Source organism: Mucor velutinosus (assembly GCF_035048745.1).
Source record: "Mucor velutinosus strain NIH1002 chromosome Unknown tig00001544, whole genome shotgun sequence".
Taxonomy (NCBI): Eukaryota; Fungi; Mucoromycota; class Mucoromycetes; order Mucorales; family Mucoraceae; genus Mucor; species Mucor velutinosus.
Window position 1 is genome coordinate 174,547 of NW_027041908.1, and position 23,388 is coordinate 197,934.

The 23,388-nt window shown below is 41.5% G+C and overlaps 6 protein-coding genes across 6 annotated transcripts; 5 read left to right on the forward strand and 1 right to left on the reverse strand.

The window, feature by feature from the left end:
• Positions 1-414: 414 nt before the first annotated feature.
• Positions 415-1,761, forward strand: ATC70_005376 (uncharacterized protein; the record flags this gene model as incomplete). Its single annotated transcript, XM_064824667.1, has 1 exon — positions 415-1,761. The coding sequence occupies one exon, from the start codon at positions 415-417 to the stop codon at positions 1,759-1,761; it is 1,347 nt and encodes a 448-aa protein (XP_064680044.1).
• A 32-nt stretch (positions 1,762-1,793) lies between these two features.
• Positions 1,794-5,453, forward strand: EXO1_5 (Rad2 nuclease; the record flags this gene model as incomplete). Its single annotated transcript, XM_064824668.1, has 2 exons — positions 1,794-1,950; positions 2,014-5,453. The coding sequence occupies 2 exons, from the start codon at positions 1,794-1,796 to the stop codon at positions 5,451-5,453; spliced, it is 3,597 nt and encodes a 1,198-aa protein (XP_064680045.1).
• Positions 5,454-6,092: 639 nt separating this feature from the next.
• On the forward strand, positions 6,093-6,728 carry ATC70_005378 (uncharacterized protein; the record flags this gene model as incomplete). Its single annotated transcript, XM_064824669.1, has 1 exon — positions 6,093-6,728. One exon carries the CDS (start codon positions 6,093-6,095, stop codon positions 6,726-6,728), a length of 636 nt encoding a protein of 211 aa, XP_064680046.1.
• A 2,155-nt stretch (positions 6,729-8,883) lies between these two features.
• Positions 8,884-13,980, forward strand: ATC70_005379 (uncharacterized protein; the record flags this gene model as incomplete). The annotated part of the gene is made up of 1 exon (XM_064824670.1): positions 8,884-13,980. The coding sequence occupies one exon, from the start codon at positions 8,884-8,886 to the stop codon at positions 13,978-13,980; it is 5,097 nt and encodes a 1,698-aa protein (XP_064680047.1).
• Positions 13,981-18,070: 4,090 nt separating this feature from the next.
• On the forward strand, positions 18,071-19,576 carry ATC70_005380 (uncharacterized protein; the record flags this gene model as incomplete). Its single annotated transcript, XM_064824671.1, has 10 exons — positions 18,071-18,096; positions 18,150-18,191; positions 18,249-18,331; positions 18,387-18,465; positions 18,528-18,626; positions 18,691-18,784; positions 18,893-19,009; positions 19,082-19,148; positions 19,206-19,264; positions 19,331-19,576. The coding sequence occupies 10 exons, from the start codon at positions 18,071-18,073 to the stop codon at positions 19,574-19,576; spliced, it is 912 nt and encodes a 303-aa protein (XP_064680048.1).
• A 136-nt stretch (positions 19,577-19,712) lies between these two features.
• Positions 19,713-23,231, reverse strand: ATC70_005381 (uncharacterized protein; the record flags this gene model as incomplete). The annotated part of the gene is made up of 8 exons (XM_064824672.1): positions 19,713-20,335; positions 20,393-21,271; positions 21,332-22,062; positions 22,120-22,329; positions 22,392-22,545; positions 22,605-22,752; positions 22,823-23,034; positions 23,111-23,231. 8 exons carry the CDS (start codon positions 23,229-23,231, stop codon positions 19,713-19,715), a joined length of 3,078 nt encoding a protein of 1,025 aa, XP_064680049.1.
• Positions 23,232-23,388: the final 157 nt, after the last annotated feature.

A 23,388-nucleotide genomic window follows, 5' to 3' on the forward strand; every position in this document is an offset into this window, starting at 1 on the left:
TCTGAGATCTGATCGAGATAGATATAGATATAGATGTAGGGATTATGCAGGAATGTATATAGCCTTTTAGTTGAATGGATAAAAAGGTGCTTTATTAATATTAGATTTGAACATTGATTTTATCCAATATAGTTTGTGTAATGTTGTGCGCTATCCAGGTTAATCGCTGTTTAATGTTCCTGGTAGCTGGCGCTCTAGGTTTAAACCTGCGCTTCTTATTCTTGTTTGTGTTTAGTCTGTCAATGATATCCTGCAGATCTAAATCACTGTCAGAATACCCTTCAACCCTGACATATCGACTCTACGCGTGTAGATATCAGGAGTATTTATACTTTTTCGGAAAAACCTCTTGCCATTCAGCCGCATTTTTAGCCGCTTAATCACCCCAACCATCTCAATCTTTCGCTTTTCCGAATGCCAGGTTCGCCGATCCCGCCGAATCTAAATCCTGCTCCACCGAGTTCTACCGGTGCAGCAAAATCCATCGAGGCACCATCCTCCGATTGGACCTCCACTATGATCACCACCTCTGGATCTGCCTCAGCTTCTACCAATGCATCCACCTCCACCTCCAATAAGCGCCGCCGCGATTCAATGCAGCAAGACATTGCCGGCCGTGATTATTACAATAACTTGAAGCAATCAGAGTTGATTGATCTGGTAGTCAAGCTCCAAGAACAGAATCTGATTCTCACCCGTTTACTGGAACGATCCACCCTCACTGCTGCTACCAATAATACCTCTGCTGCCTCAGCCACTCGTCTGAATCTTACTCCAAATGTCAGTTTCACACGTACCAAATCTGGATCTGCTGCATCTCGTTATGCATCGGAAAAGGATTTCCCAACCTTGAATTCAGGTACCAAAAAGGGATCTGCCAATGCCAAACCTACTGCCAACTCTGCCACCACTACTGCCAACTCCAAGAAGAGCTCTGGTTCTAACAAGAAAACTTCCAAGAAGTCTTCTTCTAAAGCCAAAGTCCCCTCTGATGCTGCTGAAGCCAAGAAATGGGCTTTACGTCTATTTTCTACTCCTACTGCTACTGACTCAACTGATGGTGATGATATGCAAATGTCTTCCTCCTCTAATACTGCCACTTCAACTCTGCCTCCTCCTGGTTATACTTGTGTCTACCTTCCTTGTAGCCACAAAACCAAGCACGCCGATCTTCGCACTCGTTTAGAGTTGCTCAAAATCAATCTCAAACGTGTATATGCCATCCAACGTCCTGCCAAGCATATTGTCTCTCTTCTGGTACACTCCCACTATGCTGCTGAAATCCTTAAGATCTGTGAAAAGGACGAACTTCATCCCATCACTGATTTCAATCCTATCTCTGGTAAAAATCTGGGTGATCCCCATCTTTTGAAGACTCTTAATGCTCAACAACTGGATGATAAAGCTAAGGCCATCTACTACAACCGCATGCTCCAAGCTGCTACTCAACTTCGTGAATCCCGTATGGGTCTGGCCATCCTCAAGTTCTTCAATGGTCTTGACAGTGCTGATAATCACTTTATCCCGCCTGTCATTATTGATGAGTTCTTCAAGCTGAAGCCTGATTGCGTTCGCAAAATCGGTGCTGCCAACACTGCTCGCTCTTCTGTTCTCAAAGGCTTTGATGCCTCCAACTTGTTTGCCTCTCTTACAACCTCCACCAACAATGCCGATGCCAGCATTTCTCAACCTGGTTCAAATCCTCCACCTCTGACTGCTGCTAGTAACGCTGGCTCCAGCCCCATGGATACGAATCAATGATTGTAGACTCACAGCCTACTTTCAACCTTGCAATGCTCAACGTTTCTGGTATCTCTACGTCCTTGGATTTAGTGATACACTATATAGAAACACATCACATCGACATTTTACTACTCACGGAAACCTTCTTGCTCAAAGGTGATCTATTCACTCAATGGGCTCAACATCATCAATATGCTACCATCTCAGGTGATGCATCCAAAGGCAATGGTGGTTTGACATTTCTAGTTCGACCTCATTTTCCTCACTAAGTTCACCGTAGCACTGATCCAACAACCACACAACACAACAAGCTCAGTATCGTGATTGGTAACTCGCTTACTGTCCATGGCTTCTATTTACCACCAGCGCTATCTTTTGCAGACTATCAAACTGTATTGGGTAGTGTTGACTTCAACTCTTCATCGTCAGTTATTTGTCTTGGTGATTTCAACACTCGTCTTGGCTCATTCACTGGTGATACCCGTTGTACGAACCCTCGTAGCAATTACCTCCTCAATTGGCTTACAGTCCATCAGGCTAATCTCTGGAATCGTATTTCTACATTTGGACAACCTACATTTGAGTCTAATCGAGGCACAAGCATCATTGATTTCGTGATTTCACGCCCCAATATATTCTCGGCTAGTCCCTTGTTATCTATTGAAAGTGATATCAATCTCAACTCGGATCATCACCTTGTGCAATTCTCGTTTAAGCTACACCAACAACCTCAACTCCTCCCAACATCGACTTTGGCTGGCAGCCGTCGTCTTTGGAACTTGCAACGTTTGGAAGAAAAAGACGTATTTGAATTATATCGCAAAAATTTCTTTTCCAACATTTTCAAACTGCAACAAGAGGTCAAGCACTTTATGGCTTTTCAACAACAGCAACACCCCAATTTGTTTGTGCTCTCTGGTGACACAGCAACTAAGCATCGGAAGGAGGCTACTATCAATCAACGGATCAATGCTACTAATGGTTTCTATTTCGAGGTTGTGGAATCTCCCAAGGATTTCATTAACCGTGTTGGCATCGAAATAATCCAAGCGATCCACTCAGCACTTGATAATTCAGTAACACCAAGAACACCTAGGCCTAAAACCTGGAAATTCTTTTGGGATGCAGAATTACAACATTTGGCTGACATTAGACAACAATGCTACACTGATTGGAAACAACACAAGCACCACAGAAGATCATTGATTGGCTCAACACACCTCTGGTCTCTCTATCAACAAGCTTGCAACAACCTCAAGAAGGCTATCAAGGCTGCTAAACGAAGACATTGGAAGAAATTTTGTAATGACATGAGTGATTCCTCTTCAAATCAGGTGTATTCCGTTCTAAAACGCTTAAGAAAGAAACACACTACTAATCATTGTTTTTCGCATAGTGAAGGACCTGAAGTAGCTGCAAATGTAATGGCAGATTATCAAAGACACATTTTTGGGGGAGATCAATTGGATTTTTCAACATGGAGAGCCAGCAGATCACCACTCCACCAGCACACCACTAAACCAACATTCTTTTCTGCTTCAGCAATCAAGCAACAACTATCAGCAATGGGTAATCGTAAGGCACCTGGAGATGATCATATTGTAAAGGAGATGCTCATGCCTATATGGTATCCTCTTTGTAATTTCCTCTCTGAGTTCTTTACTTTGTGCTATACATTTGCCTGGACACCTGCCTCTTTTCGATCTGGTCTTATTGTCCCTATCTTCAAGAAGGGTGATCCCAACTCAGCTGCAAACTATAGGCCCATCAGCCTCACCAACACTTTCAGAAAGCTCTATGAACGATGTCTCAAATTTTGTCTTTTGACCCACATGCCGTCTCTTGATGTTGCTCAAGGTGGCTTTCGAGCCGCTCGCAGTGGAATCAGTCAAGCATGGAATCTCTTGGCTTTACAAAAGCAATTTGAGCAGCAATACGGTGTCTCACCAGCACTCATCTTTATGGATATCAGCAAAGCATATGACAGTGTCACTCGATCCAAGATCTGGCAACTACTTCATCCTCATCTACCAAAGGCTCTGTTTTACACCCTGCGGCATCTTTTTGATCATGTCACTCTCAATGTAGTCATTAACAATGCTACATCACTGCCAATCCATCCAAAGCGTGGTTTGCTCCAAGGCTCCATCTTGTCTCCATTTTTGTATGCCATCTTTATCAATCAACTGCCTGCTCTGTTGCGTACTGCGCCTGTACGTTTTCCACTCTATGTGGATATCGCTACTCGTGCTCGTACTGATGGTGATGGTCCTTCAGCTGACATTACTGAACCTAGTTTTGCTCTTGTGAAATACGGTGCAGGTCCACGTTTGTCTGAAACTGCCAGCAGCTGCTCTCCTCGTCTTGGTGTTGTTCGTCAAAAAACAGCTATCCACTCTCTCTTGTATGCTGATGATGTCTGTCTTATTGCCCATCGTCGTGACATGCCGTTACTGGTTCAGCTGTGTGAGGAGTACTCGTTGCGATTTGATTTCAAGTGGAGTCCAACCAAGTGTGCTCTTGTCAACTATCACTCTAGGCGTAGGCCTATTCAATTGTATGGTATCAATGTCCCTATTGTTCCTAGCTATGAGTATCTCGGCGTGCCCTTCAATGCCTCTGGTATTGATAACATTGCGTTCCTCAATGCTAGCACAAAGAAGGCCAAGTCTACCATGGCTCTCTTTCGTCGTCTTGGTGTCCATCAGTATGGCTTTGGTCTCATGTTGGCACTTCAAGTGTATCGGGTGTTTGTACGCCCCATCATGGAATATGCTCTTGCTCTTCTTGGTCTGAATGCTACTTCTGCTATGGCTATTGATCGCACTCAAGCTAGCTGTCTGAAAATGACTCTCAATCAATCTGAACGGCACAACGCCCCGTCCATGGTTCTCAATATGATGGGCAATCTGCCTACCATGTATACTCGTGCCCAGATCTTGACTTTCAAGTTTTGGTATTCGCTTCAGTTGAAAGCTCGTCCTTTTACTTTGGTGGAATGCATCCTGTATACGCATCAGCGTCTTAAAATTGCTCCTGCTCTGTGGCGTCGTCTTAGCTCCAACAAGATCTGGAAGTTGTACAAATCGTCCCCCACTCACACCACTCCCCGTCTCATCTGTGAAGAGTTTCAAGATGCTCAAATGTTGAGATGGACTAGTCAAAAATCATCGTGTTTGCGTGCTCTGCGTGAAGACACAACTGGATATGACCCTCTCTTGTTTTATCCGTGTACTCGGTTGGAGCGATTGCGTCTGATTCGATGGCGTTTTCATCATCTCCCAAGTTTCCCTCTCTCAGCTTGTCGTTGTGGCGCACCTAGTGCAAATAGATTTCATTATCTAGCCGCCTGTCCTCTGGTTCAAGACATTGTCAACCGCATCCATCTCAATCTGCCTGATGACTCCATTCCTTTGGATGAATCCTATGATGACCAAGGTATCGCTACCACTCATATTCTGGATCGTATTCTGAATTCGCTACCTTCTAATCTGTCTTTCTGTCTGGGCACACACTGGGAGAGAATTTGGCCTCTTGTTCTTGAGCTGATTACTCAAATTGACATTGCAAACCATCCTGCTGGATCTTTTGCTGAGGAACCTCCTTCTGGAGAGCTTTTTGAACATTATTTGACTCAACAACATCACTTTCAACAACAGCAGCAACAGCAACAACAGCAACAGCAGCAACAACTCATTCAACATCTATAACATTGATCTTCTCCTTAAATTTACGCTTTGTATATGATGTCTAACACATTCTGTAGTCTATTTTTTGGAAATTCGCTCCCTGTGATTCTCATTGAGAGGTTGGGTGTTTTGATCCTACTTGTTTATGATATGTTTCGCTCGAGATGTTGAAGTTTCATGAATGGAAGCTACTCTTTTTCAACCCTTGTTCTTTTATTAGGTGGTCGTGCTCTACCTTGTTTGTAGTACAAACCCTATTTTGGCTATTTCTTTGTTTCAGATCAAAGATATATCTTTCAATTTCTTTTTTTGGGTGTGCTCTACCCCACATTTTACACAACTTTATTTTGACATTTCTTTACTTTTTGGATGCAATTTTTCACTTCTCTACTAGTGTTTTTTTTTCATTGCTCCACCTTTTCAACTCAATTATCTTTAATTACTGGGATGGCCATTGTATTGCCCTACAGGGACGAAGCCTAAAATCCTCTCTTTTATAATAAATTAACATTTAAACTGGACCATTGAGGAGGAGATACTATCGACTCTACGCGTGCAGGTATCAGCAGTATTTATACTTTTTCGGAAAAACCTCTTGCCGTTCAGCCGCCTGTTTAGCCGCTTAATCACCCCAACCATCTCAATCTTTCGCTTTTCCGAATGCCAGGTTCGCCGATCCCGCCGAATCTAAACCCTGCTCCACCGAGTTCTACCGGTGCAGCACAATCCATCGAGGCACCATCCTCCGATTGGACCTCCACTATGATCACCACCTCTGGATCTGCCTCAGCTTCTACCAATGCATCCACCTCCACCTCCAATAAGCGCCGCCGCGATTCAATGCAGCAAGACATTGCCGGCCGTGATTATTACAATAACTTGAAGCAATCAGAGTTGATTGATCTGGTAGTCAAGCTCCAAGAACAGAATCTGATTCTCACCCGTTTACTGGAACGATCCACCCTCACTGCTGCTACCAATAATACCTCTGCTGCCTCAGCCACTCGTCTGAATCTTACTCCAAATGTCAGTTTCACACGTACCAAATCTGGATCTGCTGCATCTCGTTATGCATCGGAAAAGGATTTCCCAACCTTGAATTCAGGTACCAAAAAGGGATCTGCCAATGCCAAACCTACTGCCAACTCTGCCACCACTACTGCCAACTCCAAGAAGAGCTCTGGTTCTAACAAGAAAACTTCCAAGAAGTCTTCTTCTAAAGCCAAAGTCCCCTCTGATGCTGCTGAAGCCAAGAAATGGGCTTTACGTCTATTTTCTACACTACGGCCCAACTGATGTTCTCATGAGAACATCGACGTGCTCATATGAGAATCTATTTGATGTTCTCAAATGAGCACATCGATGTTCCCGAAAGGTGAAAAATGCTCTCATATGGGAACATCGGCGTTCCTAAAGATCTATTATAAGTCGGCCGATGTTCTTATGAGAACATCCGAAATGTTCCCATGTGAGCACATCCATATTCTTTTATAAGCACATCGATTTTCAGAAATTTGAAAAAAAGAATGCTCCTACCGCGGTCGAACCCACAACCTATCGGTTGTGGATCTGACGTTCTTCCTACTAAATTACTCGAATATCTTATTGAAATATATTCTTTTACTTTAATAAGTAGTTATTAGGTAATTTTAAATAGCCATTTTCTCGTGCAATTTATAATACGTTTAGTAATTTTATGAATCTTACAGATAATAAAAGTCTCTCTGTTGCCTACAATATTATAGTTTAGTTATTAAAACCATTTTATTCTAGTGGAAAACTACATCTTCTCAAATGAGAACATCAATGTGCTCATGAGAACATCGATGTTCCCAAAAGAGCGCATCGATGTTCTGTGAGAATATCAGTTGGGCCGTAGTGCTACTCCTACTGCTGCTGACACAACTGATGGTGATGATATGCAAATGTCTTCCTCCACTAATACTGTCACTTCAACTCTGCCTCCTCCTGGTTATACTTGTGTCTACCTTCCTTGTAGCCACAAAACCAAGCATGTTGTCTCTCTTCTGGTACACTCCCACTATGCTGCTAAAATCCTTAAGATCTGTGAAAAGGACGAGCTTCATCCCATCACTGATTTCAATCCTATCTCTGGTAAAAATCTGGGCGATCCCCATCTTTTGAAGACTCTTAATGCTCAGCAACTGGATAATAAAGCTATGGCCATCAGCAGTGAAATTTGGCTTAATGAACTTCACAAAAAAAAAGCAATAGTAAAATACAACAGAAACCAACTGCATTTTATTTGTGTGTAGAATGAACGACTGAAGATCCTAGTGCAGTGAAATCAGGTTTAATGGATTTCACAAAAAAAATAAAGCAAAGGTAAAATACAATAGAAATCAACTGTATTTTATTTTGTGTATAAAATGAACTGAAGATCCTGGAATTGAGTAAAAAAAAGAAGAGTATTTATACATTTGCATCTGGCTTGTAGGATTAGTGATGATAGAGAGCAATAGGTGCTGCTATTGCGATATCTGGCAAATGTTGTTGATGTTTGATTTAAAGTGGTAATCAATGCAGGAGCACTGGCCATAAGGGTCGATTTGAGTAACCTTGATGGGCTTGGGTGAGCTATCGTCATAGCATGATTTAATATAACTTTGATGGTTAAAAGTGCGATGTTTGTTATTGAAGTATGGAACAACCCTTTATCTGGGATATTGTGCAACTATGGCAGCAGGGCATAGTTGTCATATTTGAATATGCTTGTTATTGATTTAATTCTATTTGGATAAAGATACCATCACCTATTACGACCATCATGGGTGTGATTGAATACACTGTGATCAGGAGTGATTCATTCACACGATGTGCGATATAAGCGTGTATCTTTACTTTAGTGTGTTGAGGATATAGATCATCTCTGAGAGGCAAATGTATTAGGCGTCGTATATTACATAAGAGGATCTGAGAATGAGCTGAGATGCATAGTAGAAGTGAGAGGTCTTTATTCAAGCAGCACGAAGGAACATGAGTGGTGCCATCAAATGGCTAATCTATATCCTGGTTCCTAGAGAGTGGTAGCCTATGGCCTTTCGTCCCTGGAAGTGGGTTTCAATTCCGACAAATGTTCTTCCGTCAAAGCTATTAGGAAGAACATTCTATCCTGGATCATCTTTGTTGTTTATCCTTGACTGGCGGTTCATGAGTTCTGATGCAGCACATCCTCGTTACTGGTTCAAGGCTTATACAATTATCCCGCATTCAAGATCAAGGTCCTATTGCTGCGGCACTGTCAAATAACTATAAATACCTTTGATATCTACACTAGTTTTGATCCCTATTCAATCTTGGAATAACATAATAAATATATTCAGTTCTAATTGTATTTACTCTGTCTATATTTCGTTATTCTAAACATTTTTTACAATTAATTACTGTACCTCTATATATTGCATTATATTATCCCAATCCTAAATCAAGAATGTCTGCTGGTTCTGTGTCCTCTAATTCTACTGCTGGTTCAGCAAATGGTTCGATTCAAGTCCCTGGGGCTACTGCGGCTGGTCTTCCTGTTACGCTGGAAGATTTCGATCTCAATCCTTCTATGGATGGTCTTACCGAGGTTCTGTCTCAAGACGGTCAAGTGCTTGATGAAGACGAATTGATGGCTGAACTTGGTGGTGGTTCTTCGGCTTTGTCTGCGTTTGAGCCTCTGGAGAGCGTGAGTGGAGAGGTTGGATCTGGGGGGAAGTCCGCAGCTGAGCCATTGAGTGAGGCGATGGAAGCAAGTGAAGAAGCTTCATTAGAGCATGCGTTGAAGGCATTACGTGAAGAAAATGCGAAATTGTTGAAGGTGGTAGTAACGGCACCTACTGCGAGAGAGCGTCATGAGGCTCTGCGAGTGATTAGCAGCAATAAGGATGCGATTGTGGAATTGCGTAGCTATCGGGATGTGGTCAAGCCCAAGACAAGTGCGATGAGTCGTGGAATGATGCGTAGTGAAAATTTGGCTCTGAATCGTCGCGATTTACCCAAATTCCAGTTGGTTTCTGCAGCGGTGAAGGCTTTTCCCAACGAAGAAGTGTTTGAGAGCGTAGATCATTACTTGCGTACTTTTGAGAGCATCTTGAATTCATCATCGTTGGACTTGGAAGCGCAGTGGGCCAAGTTACTTCCGTTGTGTATGCCCAATGGGGATCGTGCGTGGGTCGACAAGACTTTGTTGAAGTGCAGCTCGTGGTGGGAAGCGAAGCAAGTGTTCTCTAGACGCTTTGGGTCTGCAGTGATTACTCGTCGCAATACGGATTTAGTATTTACGATGGTGATGAGTGCGTCTGAATCCATTATGGATTACTCGTGTCGATTCCAGCAAGCAGTGTACAATGCGGGCCTCCAGTTGGATGATCCAAGAGTGGCTGATCGCTTCATGGCGTCGTTAATCTTGCCGGTGCAAACGGCTGTGCGCATTACCTTGGTGAGAGAACAAGGCACTGAGTCGTGGACAGTGGATCGAATTACCCAAGTGGCGCGCGATGTGTTGGGAGATGACAACCGTTTCTATGCGCATGCAACAGCTTTGCTGCCAGGTGCTGCGTTTGAGGATCGTCAAGAGCGTCGTGGGTACCAAGGATCGTCAAGAGGGATGTCGTCAAGTGGAAGACGTAACCATGGAGGGTTCAAGCGAGTGGAGAGCAGTGGTGGAACCAAGAGGTATCATTGTAAGCAGCATGGTCCGAATGATTCCCATGGGTCTAAGGAGTGTCAGTTTTTGAAGTTCGAGAAGGCCAGGAGTGAAGGCAAATGCGTGAAGTGTTGGAAGCCATTTGAAAGGGGACATGATTGCAGCACTCGTCGTCCTCCTGGGGTTGGTCCGTCCAACACGGCTCTGAATCATGAGGTCTTCGCGGCAAGTGTGGTCACCAAGGACAATGAGTCTTCGTCCTCGTTAGGGGCATCATCTTCGAGGGATGCCAATGCAGACGATGCCAATAGTGTCGCTGATCAAGATCAGCTGATGAGTGAGTTGGCTTTCCAATGTAAGTTGCCTAGTGTGAATGTGAACAAAGCAGAAACTAATTACTTTGCGTTGTTGACCCCGTTGTTGATATGTGTAGAATCTAAGAATATCAAGGTCATTGGCAAGGTGGACACCGGGTCCCAAATTAGTTGTATTAGTTTGAAGTTTCTAATAAATGTGCTTAAGATCAAAAAAGTGAGAAAAGTTGATGGGTACCTGAAATTTTTATCCAAGTCTGTGAAGCGAGTGGCAATGACATTTCCATTGAAATTTAAATATGCTAATGGCATTGTATTTGAACATGCATTAGAAGTGGTTCCGTTTGAGCAAGGGTTGGACTTTGATGTCCTGTTGGGAGTGGATGTGTTGCCAAAGATGAATATTGGGCTTACTGGTGTGGCGTTTCGCATCGACAGTGAGCATCAGCATTCAGATGCTACAGAACATAATGAAAGAATGTTTGAGAATATCAATTTGGACTTTGAGGGCAAACATTTAGAGGCGGATAACGCACCTGCGGGTACTGAGGAAGAGCGTCAGGAGTTTAAGACATATATTAGCGAATCCTTAAAGAGAAATGAAGAGATACTTATCGAGTCGTGTTGTCCATTGCCAGAAGCTATAGTGAAATTACCTACAAAAGAAGGAGCGACGGCGCATCGTCGTCCCTATCCGATTGCTGAGTCGTTGAAGCCTGTAGTAGAGAGACAAATTCAAAAGTGGTTGGATACCAAGACGATCGGACGTTCGAGAATCAATTCGTCCTTTAATAGCCCTTTGCTGGTAGTACCAAAGCGTGACAAGTTGGGAAATGTAGTGGATCATCGTGTGTGTCTGGATGTGCGTTTGTTGAATAGTATTTTGCCACCTCCCTACAATTTCCCAATTCCTTTAGTAAAAGACATCTTTGAGAACTTGAGTGGTATGAAGTATTTTGGGACCACGGATTTGAAGGATGCTTACCACAGATTTCCCATTGAAAAAGAGAGCCAATTTAAATGTAGCTTTAGTTTTAACGGCCAAGGATATTATTTCTTGAAGGCTTGTTTTGGATTATGCCAGCTGCCAAGCCAGTATCAATTTACACTATCTACGTTGCTAGCAGGATTGCAACAAGTGCGTGACGAGTCAGGACGAGTGGTATCTACTACGCAGAATTTTCTAGACGATATCATTATCGCTGGCGTGGATTTTGAGCATTACAAGGTAGCCGTAAAAACGGTGATTGATCGGCTTACAGAGGCAAAATTGATTTTACAGCCGAGCAAGTGCCATTTTATGCAGAGAAAGGTGCGGTTGTTAGGCTTTGTGGTCGATGAAAAGGGTATCCGAGTAGACAAATCCAAATGTACAAATGTGGCGAATTGGCCTGTACCCTCAACCAAGAAACAAGTGCAGCAGTTCATGGGATTAGTGAATTATTTGCGTTCACATATTCCAATGATCTATAGAGTGGCGGCTCCGATCACGGACCTCATTAAAGACAACAAGAATGTGATGAAGCACTGGACGAATCAACATACAGAGTGTTTTGAGGCAATTAAGAAGATATTGCAAGCGGATTTGTTGATCAATTACCCAGATTTCGACAAGGAATTTATTATTGCGTGTGATGCCAGTTTGTATGGAGTAGCGGCTGTGATTTACCAAGAAGATGACAAGGGGCGTCATAAGTATGTGGGTTTTATTTCAAGCACACTGAGTCCAGCGCAGCGTCGTTGGTCCACAACGAAGCGAGAATTGTATGCGATTGTGTTGGCGTTGCGGAAGTTTCAAACGTACATTTATGGGCGTGCGTTCCGGGTACTGACAGATCATCGAGCATTAGTGTATTTGCATTCTCAGAAAGTGGTAAACCCTATGATGGCTGGATGGATTGAGACTATCCTAGATTTTACATTTGAAGTCGTGCATTTACCAGGAGCAATGAACATTTTTCCGGATTTATTGAGCAGACTATATCCACCTGTGGAGAATGAGAGTACGCAGTTAATAGTGGAGGAAAGTGAAGAGCGTAGTCGGGAGAGACATGAGCAAAATCGCAAGAATCGTGGTGCAAAAAATATGATTAAGAAGAAGCGGTATAGCAAAGATCAAGCAGTAAATATCTTTGCTACACAAGTGATTGAAAATGCGAAGGAAGATCTTGATTACATGACACCTCCTGAGGAAGAGCGAGATGAGATTTTACAAGAGATTCACATGTTTGGGCATTATGGCGCACAGGCGATTGTGAGAGAATTGCACTCGCAAGGGTTGCATTGGGCTAATGTGTATGAAGATGCTAAGAGGTTGGTCAGTAGCTGTCCAGAATGTCAGAAGCACAATATTGCAAAGAGAGGGTGGCATCCGCTCAAGAATGTAGTTTCGCTTCAGCCGATGTCGCATGTGTCAGTGGATTTGGGTGGCCCAATGACGATGACCTTTGATGGATATGTGTATATAATGGTTGTCACAGATCTGTGTACCAAGTATGTGATTTTGCGCCCATTAAAGTCGAAGGAAGCAACGAGCATTGCTAGAGAATTGATTAAGGTGTTTGGGGATTACTCATTTCCTATTATTATGCAGAGCGATCATGGTGGGGAATTCGAGAATCACTTGCTTCAGGCAATCAGTGAGAACCTAGGTTTGCAGCGCAACTATTCTACCCCATACGCAGCCAGAGGTAATGGGAGTGCGGAGGCGAGTGTGAAAATTGTGATGAATACGCTGAGGAAAATGTGTAACTCTAATGCGCGAGAATGGAGCGATTACCTTCCAATTGTGCAGCTTTGTTGTAATCGTTACATCAAGAGTAAATCGATGACTTCGCCGTTCTCGCTGATGTTTGCCAGGCGAGTTACACTGCCAGAGGATTATGCCAACAAAGACAAATACCCGATCCCTAAGGATATCATGTCAGTAAAAGAGCTTGAAGAGCGTATTGACTACATGCACAAGGTGGTATTTCCAGCGATCAATGAACGAGAGGCCAAGATGAATGCGATTATGCAGAAGAGGTTTAATGACAAGCATATGCTCGTGGACATTCCAGTGGGTGCTCATGTGATGGTAAAGATACGTCAACGACCAAGCAAGTTGAGTCCCATTTATGATGGTCCATATACGGTCATTCGTAGAAATCAAGGCGGGTCATACGAGTTGAAGGATGAAATGAATGAGATTCTTCATCGCAACTATGTACCATCCGAGCTAAAGGTGGTGAACATAGATGAAAAGGCCATTGATGATGAGTATTTCGAAATTGAGGCGATTCGAGATCATAGGGGCAAAGCAGCGAATCGTGAGTATCTCATCAAATGGAAGGGCTATGGTGAACGCATGTGTTCGTGGATAACTGCAGAAGATGTATCGGATCCCCATATTTTGCAAAGATATTGGCAAAAGCATGTGCAGCTGCAGAAGCAAGAAGAAGGGCGCATCCGAGAGCGAGTGGCTCAAATGCCGAGTAAGCAACAGAGGAAACGTGCTGCCACTGGGGAAGCAGATCAGGCGGGGGCTCCTCAATCCCCAGCGAAGCGGCGTCGGGCCACTTATGTTAGGAAGAAGACAGGATAAGTGGGAAGGTGAGCGACAGTGGGGACGAGGTAAGAGTGGTGATCGAGAGGGTGTTGTCATGTGTTGTGGTAGCAGTGTACCTTTTTACCTGATCATTGTTTTTTTTTTTCCCATTGGGTTTTACATTGATTGGGATGTTTTAATGGCCATTGTTCCGAATTCATGATAACACATAGGAAGTATTTCAACGAGCCAAGCTTGTGTGATCTATCTCCTGTGGTGTAGTGTTTATCGAATCGACAATTCTTGCAGTATTATCGATTCTGGTGGGGACGAATGTTGAGGATATAGATCATCTCTGAGAGGCAAATGTATTAGGCGTCGTATATTACATAAGAGGATCTGAGAATGAGCTGAGATGCATAGTAGAAGTGAGAGGTCTTTATTCAAGCAGCACGAAGGAACATGAGTGGTGCCATCAAATGGCTAATCTATATCCTGGTTCCTAGAGAGTGGTAGCCTATGGCCTTTCGTCCCTGGAAGTGGGTTTCAATTCCGACAAATGTTCTTCCGTCAAAGCTATTAGGAAGAACATTCTATCCTGGATCATCTTTGTTGTTTATCCTTGACTGGCGGTTCATGAGTTCTGATGCAGCACATCCTCGTTACTGGTTCAAGGCTTATACAATTATCCCGCATTCAAGATCAAGGTCCTATTGCTGCGGCACTGTCAAATAACTATAAATACCTTTGATATCTACACTAGTTTTGATCCCTATTCAATCTTGGAATAACATAATAAATATATTCAGTTCTAATTGTATTTACTCTGTCTATATTTCGTTATTCTAAACATAGTGTTTTTAAATGGGTTTTTTGATGTACATTTGAGCGCTTTCATTAATAGATCCAAATAGCATGAATTTGAATGAGTGCTATTTGATGAGCTTTGGTTTTCAATTAAGTTGCGTTTGGGTGGCTATTTCATTACACCTAGAATTGAGTAAAAAAGAAGAGTATTTATACATTTGCAAGCAGCTTGTAGGATTATTAGTGATGATAGAGAGCTATAGGTGCTACTATTGCGTTATTTGGCAAATGTTGTTGATGCTTGATTTAAAGTGGCAATTAATGCAAGAGCACTGGCCATAAGGGTCAATTTGTGTAATCTTGATGGACTTGTTGGATGAGCTATCGTCATGGTATGATTTAATGCAGCCTTGACAGTTCAAGGTATAATGTTTGTTATTGAAGCATAGAACCCGTTATCTGGAGTACTGTGCAACTATGGCATTAGGGCATAGTAGTTGACATATTTGAATATGCCTGTTGTTGATTTGATTTTGTTTCGATAATTATAACATCACATATTACGACCATCATGGGTGTGATTGAATATGCTCTAATCAGAAGCGATTCATTCACACAATGTGCACGGAGATAAGAGTGCATCTTTGGTTTAGCATGTTTAAATGGTTGTTGATGTACACTTGAGCGCTTTATTAATAAATTCAAATAGCGTTAATTTGAATGAGTGCTATTTGGTGAATTTTGGTTTTCAATCAAGTTGCGTTTGGGTGGCTATTTCATTATAAATATATCAGATTGTAGCTATTTCTCCAATTTATCTTATTACTAGACTTTAAAGACAGGAAGTGAGAAATGCTTCTTAATCGAGAGGCCAAAAAACACACAACATTAATCCTTAGGCTTTGCTTATTGATTCTTTTTTTTTAAAGAATGTGTCAAATCGTTGTAATACCCTCGTCCTGGGACCCTAACCCTCAGGGGAATTTTTTAGTTTTTGTGAATTTTCTTGGTATAGACACAAGAAACCATTCAACAAGCTATATCATTAGATGCTTACAATTAATAGCTATAATATTCATTCAATTGGTCACGATTACTCACTTGCGAGTTTTCGAGAAAACACTGAAATACTCAAATTCGTTTAGCCTAAAAATGCTATTTAAGGCTCAAAGCTAGGGACCATTTGAGAGTCCGACTAAAATGGTCTAATTCGGTGCTTCTATCTTTGATCCGTTGTTTCTCCTTGACTTCACTATATAAAACTAAAACAAAAAACATATTTCAAATTAAGGTACTAAAAGACACCTTTTGGTTTAAAAGGTGTGTGTGAAAAAATTGCTTTTTTCCAGTAAATAGAGCTCTTCATTTTTTAACACGAGAACAAACGGAGTGCAGTAAAAAAGGTGTTAAAAAAGCAGGTAGAATACTGTTAAAATCATTCTTTATTCGAAATTAGGATAATGTGCAATAAAATGTATATTCTACGTCTCTATTTATATTATCTGGTCTATATCTCTTATCTGGCAGTAGTTTAGTAGTTGCCAGTGATTCCATTACTTTATATAGTATTTTTGTTGGGTCATTTAGTTGTTGATCTGATGGATCAAGAACGGTATTTCAATATATGGTTTTTGAATCATGCGTAAAGAATAGCTCTTTATTGTTGAGCCTGTATCCTTTTTAGGTATATTTATGTTACAACACATTACAATACCCTTGACATTTACTTTAGTATCCGTCATCTCTTATTTTAGAGCATTTAACCCTTGCTATCATCATGCTAATACTATTATTATGCATGCTTATCTGCTGATGGTAGCATGGTTTGATTGAGATAACATTTATTTTGGGCTTTGTTTATGATGGGAATCTAGTCTAGTTCACTTCACGGAGTTTTAATATCACGGATATAGTTTCACAATGAGGGTTTATTTGGAATGATCTAAGGCTGCTCTTTTTTTCATCAGCGAATGTACAGTACAATGTAAAATTGAATCTGCCAGAAAAATACACTTTTTTTGAGAATGCATTCAAAGGACACATTTATATATTTTTTTCATTATGATGCTACTAGGATTTACAGTATGATGATAAGTCGTAATATAAATAGGTCTATTATTACTATCTATTATCCAACAACAGATGATTTGTTAAATACTTAATTAGCATGATGATTTGCCCAAACGACCTAAAAATAATAGCCCAAGACCTTTAGTGTGAGGCATTGCTAGATATAACAATACTTATATTGGTTTCATTAAACTTTTCTCGCGTAATTATTTGACAACCAACTTAACGAGTGAGCATTTGTTTATATGCTTAGCGACCCCTTGAAGTGAACATATAATGTTCCTAATATGAAGTCTCTAGCGTCAACACACGGCTTCGAAAAGCTATTCTCTCTTTTTCGTAGTAAATATGAAGCGCGCTTCTGATCCTTTCCCACACTACAGCGAAGCAAGATATCACCAAGCGGTTTTCAGTAAGAAATTTCTCGCATCTAGTCATCGATCTAATTTATCGTAACTGCTTGTAATTAACAACAGGTTCTAACAACAGATTTCATATGAAGAAGGTCGTTGCTGAAAATTGGCATATTTCTTAAATCATCAGTTTCTCGGTGACAACTTTCCAACTTCTATAATACAAAAAGAACTGCTAAAGAGAAAAGCTGCTTAATTATACTGTAATTTTATATTACTATAAAAGCCTCTAGAACCTGCTGATTTACATAATAAAGCAATATGAACATGCTATACTGTCAGTCCTATTTTACACAATGATTTCAAATTTACATTTTGGAACACTACAATGACCCTACTACATAAAGTACTACTTTCTTATAGTAATTGAAAAATTGACATATCGTCTCCTATATTACAACAGATTCGCACCTACTACTTTCTATTACCCACTAAGCACCATAAAGAAACTTTTTATAGAGTTACTCTTCGATTGATTTGGACATTAGGCTTTCAATAATGTTAATACCTGGCTCAGCTTGATGATCATTTTATAATCTTCTTGGCCCGCCAGAATGCCATGAAAAGCTATAAATCTCAAGAGCCAACAAAGCCATTATCGTCCAACTTTGAAAGACATGTATCTCTATAATACCAGAGCATATCTATTAATAGTATATAATAATGAATAGTAAGCTATACCTTTATTTAAGACGTTTTTAAGTCTTTATAACTTTTAGTAGTTTTTCTCTGTATCTAATGCCTCTGACTTGTGGAACGAATTTCCAAAACCAAGGCGCACAAGTCCGATGAAAGTTTATAATTGAAAATGCAATTCTTGAGAATTTCAACCTTTTCTTTTATTTTCCACAATAAACATGTCTTCTGGAGGAAAAATCATATTGTGAGTAGACTATATCCACGCTCTCTAACGTTTATCAATAACAAGTGTATCAGAAATGATGGCAATACCATGCCTGCCTTTGGTTTAGGAACTTGGTAAATGGAACCAACAGATTTGAAACATGCAAATGTCAATTAATGCAAGACGTTTAGGCAATCAAAGCCCAAGGAGGTCTATACTGCTGTTTTAACAGCTCTTCAAGCTGGATATCGACATATTGATACAGCCTTTGTTTGTAAGCTAGCCAAATGTCATTCATTCAAATGACGTACTCAGACATGCTATCACAGATCGCAATGAAAAAGAAGTAGGCCAAGCTATCAAAGATAGTGGTATCGCACGTCAAGAGTTGTTCATTACCACTAAATTGTAAGCTGCCCTATCCTACAAAACCTGTGATATACTTTTTACTGATTGTCTCGTCATATCAGATGGAACAACAGCCATAGACCTGACCTCGTCGAAAAGGCACTTGAAGTTTCTCTTGCCAATCTTCAATTGGATTACCTTGATTTGTATTTAATGCACTGGTAAGCAGCACATCATCATTATACAAATGCCGAGTAAACTTATCAACTCCCCATTCAATACAAGGCCTGTTGCTTTTCAACCATCCAAATCAAACTTTCCCAAGACAGAGGATGGAAAGATTGCATTGGATTCAACTAGTTTTGTGGACACATATGCTGTAAGTATTTATATTAAATTCTCACTGATGACAAAGCTTGAATAGCATTTTTCAGGCAACACAAAACATGATGCTTGGCCCTAACAACCCCGATATCAAACGTTATAGGCTATGGAGAAGCTGGTTGTGTCTGGTAAAACTAGATCGATTGGTGTCAGTAACTTCAACATTTACAATTTGGATAAGCTTTTGAAGAATTGCAAGATCCCTCCAGCTGTCAATCAGGTTAGAATTCATGCCAGAAAAAAAAAAGTAAATGGATCATTGGCAATTTTAATCACATTTACTTATATAAAGGTTGAAATGCACCCTTACTTATCACAGCCTGATCTGATTGCATTCTGCCAAAAGAATAATGTGCATAGTAGGTCTCATCTTTGCATTCATAAATCATGACACGCATTCACCTGAACCTTCATAGTTACTGCTTATTCGCCTTTGGGAAGCACTGATTCCCCTGTAATGCAAGAACCTGTCGTGGTAAAGTATCTCTGTCTTTTTATTCATGGCCATTATTTCGTGCCTAACCATTTTTCTCTACAACAGCTCAATATTGCTAAAAAGCACAATGCATCTCCTGCTCAGGTGTTGTTGGCTTGGGGTTTACAAAGAGGATGTTCTGTGATTCCCAAATCAGTTACTCCTTCTCGCATCATCTCCAACTTTCAAGTGATTCAACTTGATCAAGCAGAATTTGCTTCTCTAGAAGAATTAACCAAAAGCAAGCAAGGAAAGCGCTTGTTGGATCCTTCGCCCTTCTGGGGTGTTGATATTTACAAATCCAAATTATAATCTGGAGCATTTATCATGTTCTCAAGCGAAATAAAATAGCAAAATGCACACGTGCGCAATGGTTGTCGATGAAGCTGCTAGTTCAAGTGCATCTCTAGTATATACATGTTTTTTTTTTATTGATTGATCAATCTAGTCATACAAATCGCGGTAAAATGGTAAACGGTTGAATAGGTGTTGTGCTTTCTAATTCTAATGCATAAAATAAGCAATCTTTTGTTCTATCTAAACGGTCTGTTTTCTTGTAAATTTCACCTAGATAATACCATGCAGACGCATGGTCCCACCCGTTCTCCTGTGTGATGGCCAGCAAGAGCCCTTCCGCTACTTCTAAATGTCCTTGTTCTATATAGGTTCTTGCTAACCAAATTCTACAATCCACATCGTTTGGTTTTGTCACTAGTCCCTTTTGGAATGCTGAAATGGCCCTGTCAGGCTTGTTTTGTGCCAATCGAATACGTCCTAAAAGACACCAGACACCAGCATGGGTTGTCCAATCGACATTCTCTGCTTCGGAAACTGCTTTTAAAGCTTCCTCTAGTTTTCCGGTTCTTAAGAAACCTTCTGCCGAGAGTAGCCATAAATCACACAGCATCTTGCATGAACGTTGATGCTGTAGTCTGGCGTGTGTGGTTGGTCTGGAGAGTGCGGTGGTGGTTTGAAGGAGTGTGTGTGTGCTGATGATGGAAGAGGCGATACTATGAATGGAAGATGCTGATCCTCCGTCAAGTGCAGTGGGTGATCCGCGTGTTGTATTGCCTGTAAACAAAAAGCATGAGCTGTGTGCATTCTTTGTGTATTGCAAACTTAACCAACCTGTCATCTCTTCTTTTTTTTGTTTGCGGATCAAACTTTTGGGATCCAATAGACTCAACTTACTTGCATGTCTATGCAATGATTGCTCTCCTGCGCCTTTTGTTGTTGTTACAGGAGCAGGCACTGAACGAACACTGCTCACATCTGATTTCTCCAAATGACCATGACTAAACATGTCAGCCAAATGAAATTTCCTCCCTGTAAATGATGATACTGAGGCGCTACGACCACCTAAACTTCTTGATGGCATGGAAGCATTACTGGCACTGCGGTTGCGAGTGACTGATGCGGCGTTGGCTGAGCCATTAACGCTTTCTTGCATGCTCATGTTGCCAAGGGAGCCGGATAACACCATGCCATATCTTGCATTTCCGTTTGAGATGGCTTCATGCAACATGTTGGAGCTGGTAGCATCGGGGATCAATTCAGGAACCACAATCTTGCCAAATACCTGGAATAAAGCCTCTTGAGACGCCATGGCAGCTTCTGCGCCTTGCACACGTTCAATGAGTAAGGTTTGTGTCATTTGCAACAAGACATGTTGTAATATGTCATCGCTGTAGTCCACCCAGCTGTCTTTGCTGGTAATTTTGCTGGCTTCCATGAGCGCAATCTCGCATGTCTTGAGCGCTTGTGCTTGACTGTCTTTGATGGGACATGTACACAAGAGAGCCAATAAATGCCATGAGGGAAGGTGTTGTGAATTGAGTTGCAAAGATTGCGTGATCATTTGTAAGGCCTGCACAATATCTCGCATGTCTGCTAGCTGTAAAGCAAGTTGGTAGTATGTCTCCCAGCTTTGATTGTTGATAGCCATTGATTTTCGTAATGAAACCAAGGCATTTTCGTGATATTTTGGTCGACGATCTTGATCAAAGGCTAATCAACAGATTGAGTTATGATTTGCGTGCAACTATAGCGCCTCATCCCCCCCCTTACTTTGACTCGCCAAGAATCCAAAGGCTACACCTAATGTTCTATAGACGACAGCACCCATCTCAATGAAATGGTCGTCATGCTGATCACTATTTGCCATTTCTTTAGCGTAAATTCGCTCAGCCATCTCAGCCATATTGACTGCATCCGATCCCTTGCATAGTTCTTGGCAGTACATTTTGACAGCAGCCATGAGCAATTTGATCTTGTTGTCAAGTGTCTCAACCTCCTCGCTGCGCTGTGGTCCATCTGATTTCTTGGTCTTTTCAGCAATGGCCAACTCTTCCACTTGATCTGCACTCGGCACGGGTGTGCTGTATCCAAAAGAATCTGATGCCAATGCTGCTGTCATGGATCGAGATTCAACCATGGCTTTTGATTCCAAATCCACAAGATACAAATAGGCGCCAAGTGCGTGCTCGGCTTCCTCGTAATCGCCCAATTGAACCAGTGCATGAAACAAGTGTCGAGTGATGCAAGGCGAGTTGAATGTTTTGAGAGAAGCACGGTTCAATGCCTCCACATAGCCTCTCTTTTCTGTCTCTGTGCCTCCCACCAGTTCAAAATCCTCTGCTAGTCTGTTTACAAAGTCCAATACAAGTGCGTTGGGTTGTCCAGATCGAGGAAAGTGCGCTAATGAATACACCAGTTTTTCATAGATTGTGTGTAGTTGCATAATCTCAATACTGAATAATTGATGATCGTATTCTCGTTTTGCTTCCATAAATTGATCTCTAAAATCGGTATATCTTTTCAATGCCATGCGTCTGATTTAATCGACATATACGTACTCGCTACACTGTTTTCCTTCCTCTGTTTCGCTAAAATCCACAGGTGGGGCATACTGATGTGCTCTATACAGACTGGAAAAGTAGCTCAAAGAATATCTTGTGACAACAACACGTTTGTAGACCCTCCATGTATTCAATTGAGATGCGCAGGCTTTCTGATAAGCTCTAATGAGGTTCATTGTCTGAGGTATCCTATCACTTGATTGACAGCTTAAGGGAAAAAAAGAGATGGTTTTAGCTTCGTGTCATGTTACACGCAGACCCACATCTACCTATCGCTCAAAGCCAGAAGCGTGCCTCTATAGAGACCTTCTTCAGCCCAATCTACGACAACATGATCAATTAAGCTCGGCGCTTGATTCACAGCAGAGGATAATTCATCATAGGCCATCATGGCGTTCTGTTGTAGCAAATCCAGTGACATGGCTAACAAAATACATAGTCAATGAGCACTACATTCTATCCCTCCCTTTTTTTTTCCATACCTCTGATAGCCAGTGTTTGCATGTACAATGTGTAGCTGTATCCAGATGTTGTCTTCAGCTTTGCGTATCCCGTCTCGCTGATGGCTTCCAAAGCCTTTTGATATTCACCGCATTCAAACCAACTTCTTGCCAAAATCATCCTTGTCATCTAAAACATGATAGTACCTGCATGAACGACCCTGACACGACATGAACCACAACATCTAAAGATGCCATACCTCTTTGACTAATTGTGTCTCTGCGCTGGGATCCTTATCGCCCAGTGCTGTTGATAGTTGCTGTTGAATTGGTTTTATCAAGCTCTGTGACACACGTGTGGACAAGGTGATGTTGTTGGGCGAGTCCTTTGCAAACAGCTTTTTTGAATCTTTGCGGTTGCTTTCTAGTACATGGACTAGGTTTGCCTCTGCCAAGATGGACTGTTCTAGTGCTACAAGAAAAAAGTGGTTAGAGCAACGGCGTTCAGCAGCAGCAGCAGCAGCAGCAGCAGCAATAAACTGTATTACCAAGCCCATTAGGATTGTGCTTTCTGTATCTTCTTGCAAGTTCAGGTATCGCTTGCCAATGACCCTTGCAACGAGCGACATCAATTTCCTTTGAGATGGTGATTGCTTTGTTTGTCACCATGGCCGGCCAAGAAAATAAGAAAGAGAAAAGGAGAAAAGGCTAAATGTTTACATTGAACGGACCATTTATTTACACGACTAGACACGGATGAATCGGCTAGTAAAATGTCAATTGCACCGGCCCGATGTTACACACTACACACATCTCGAGATCAGAT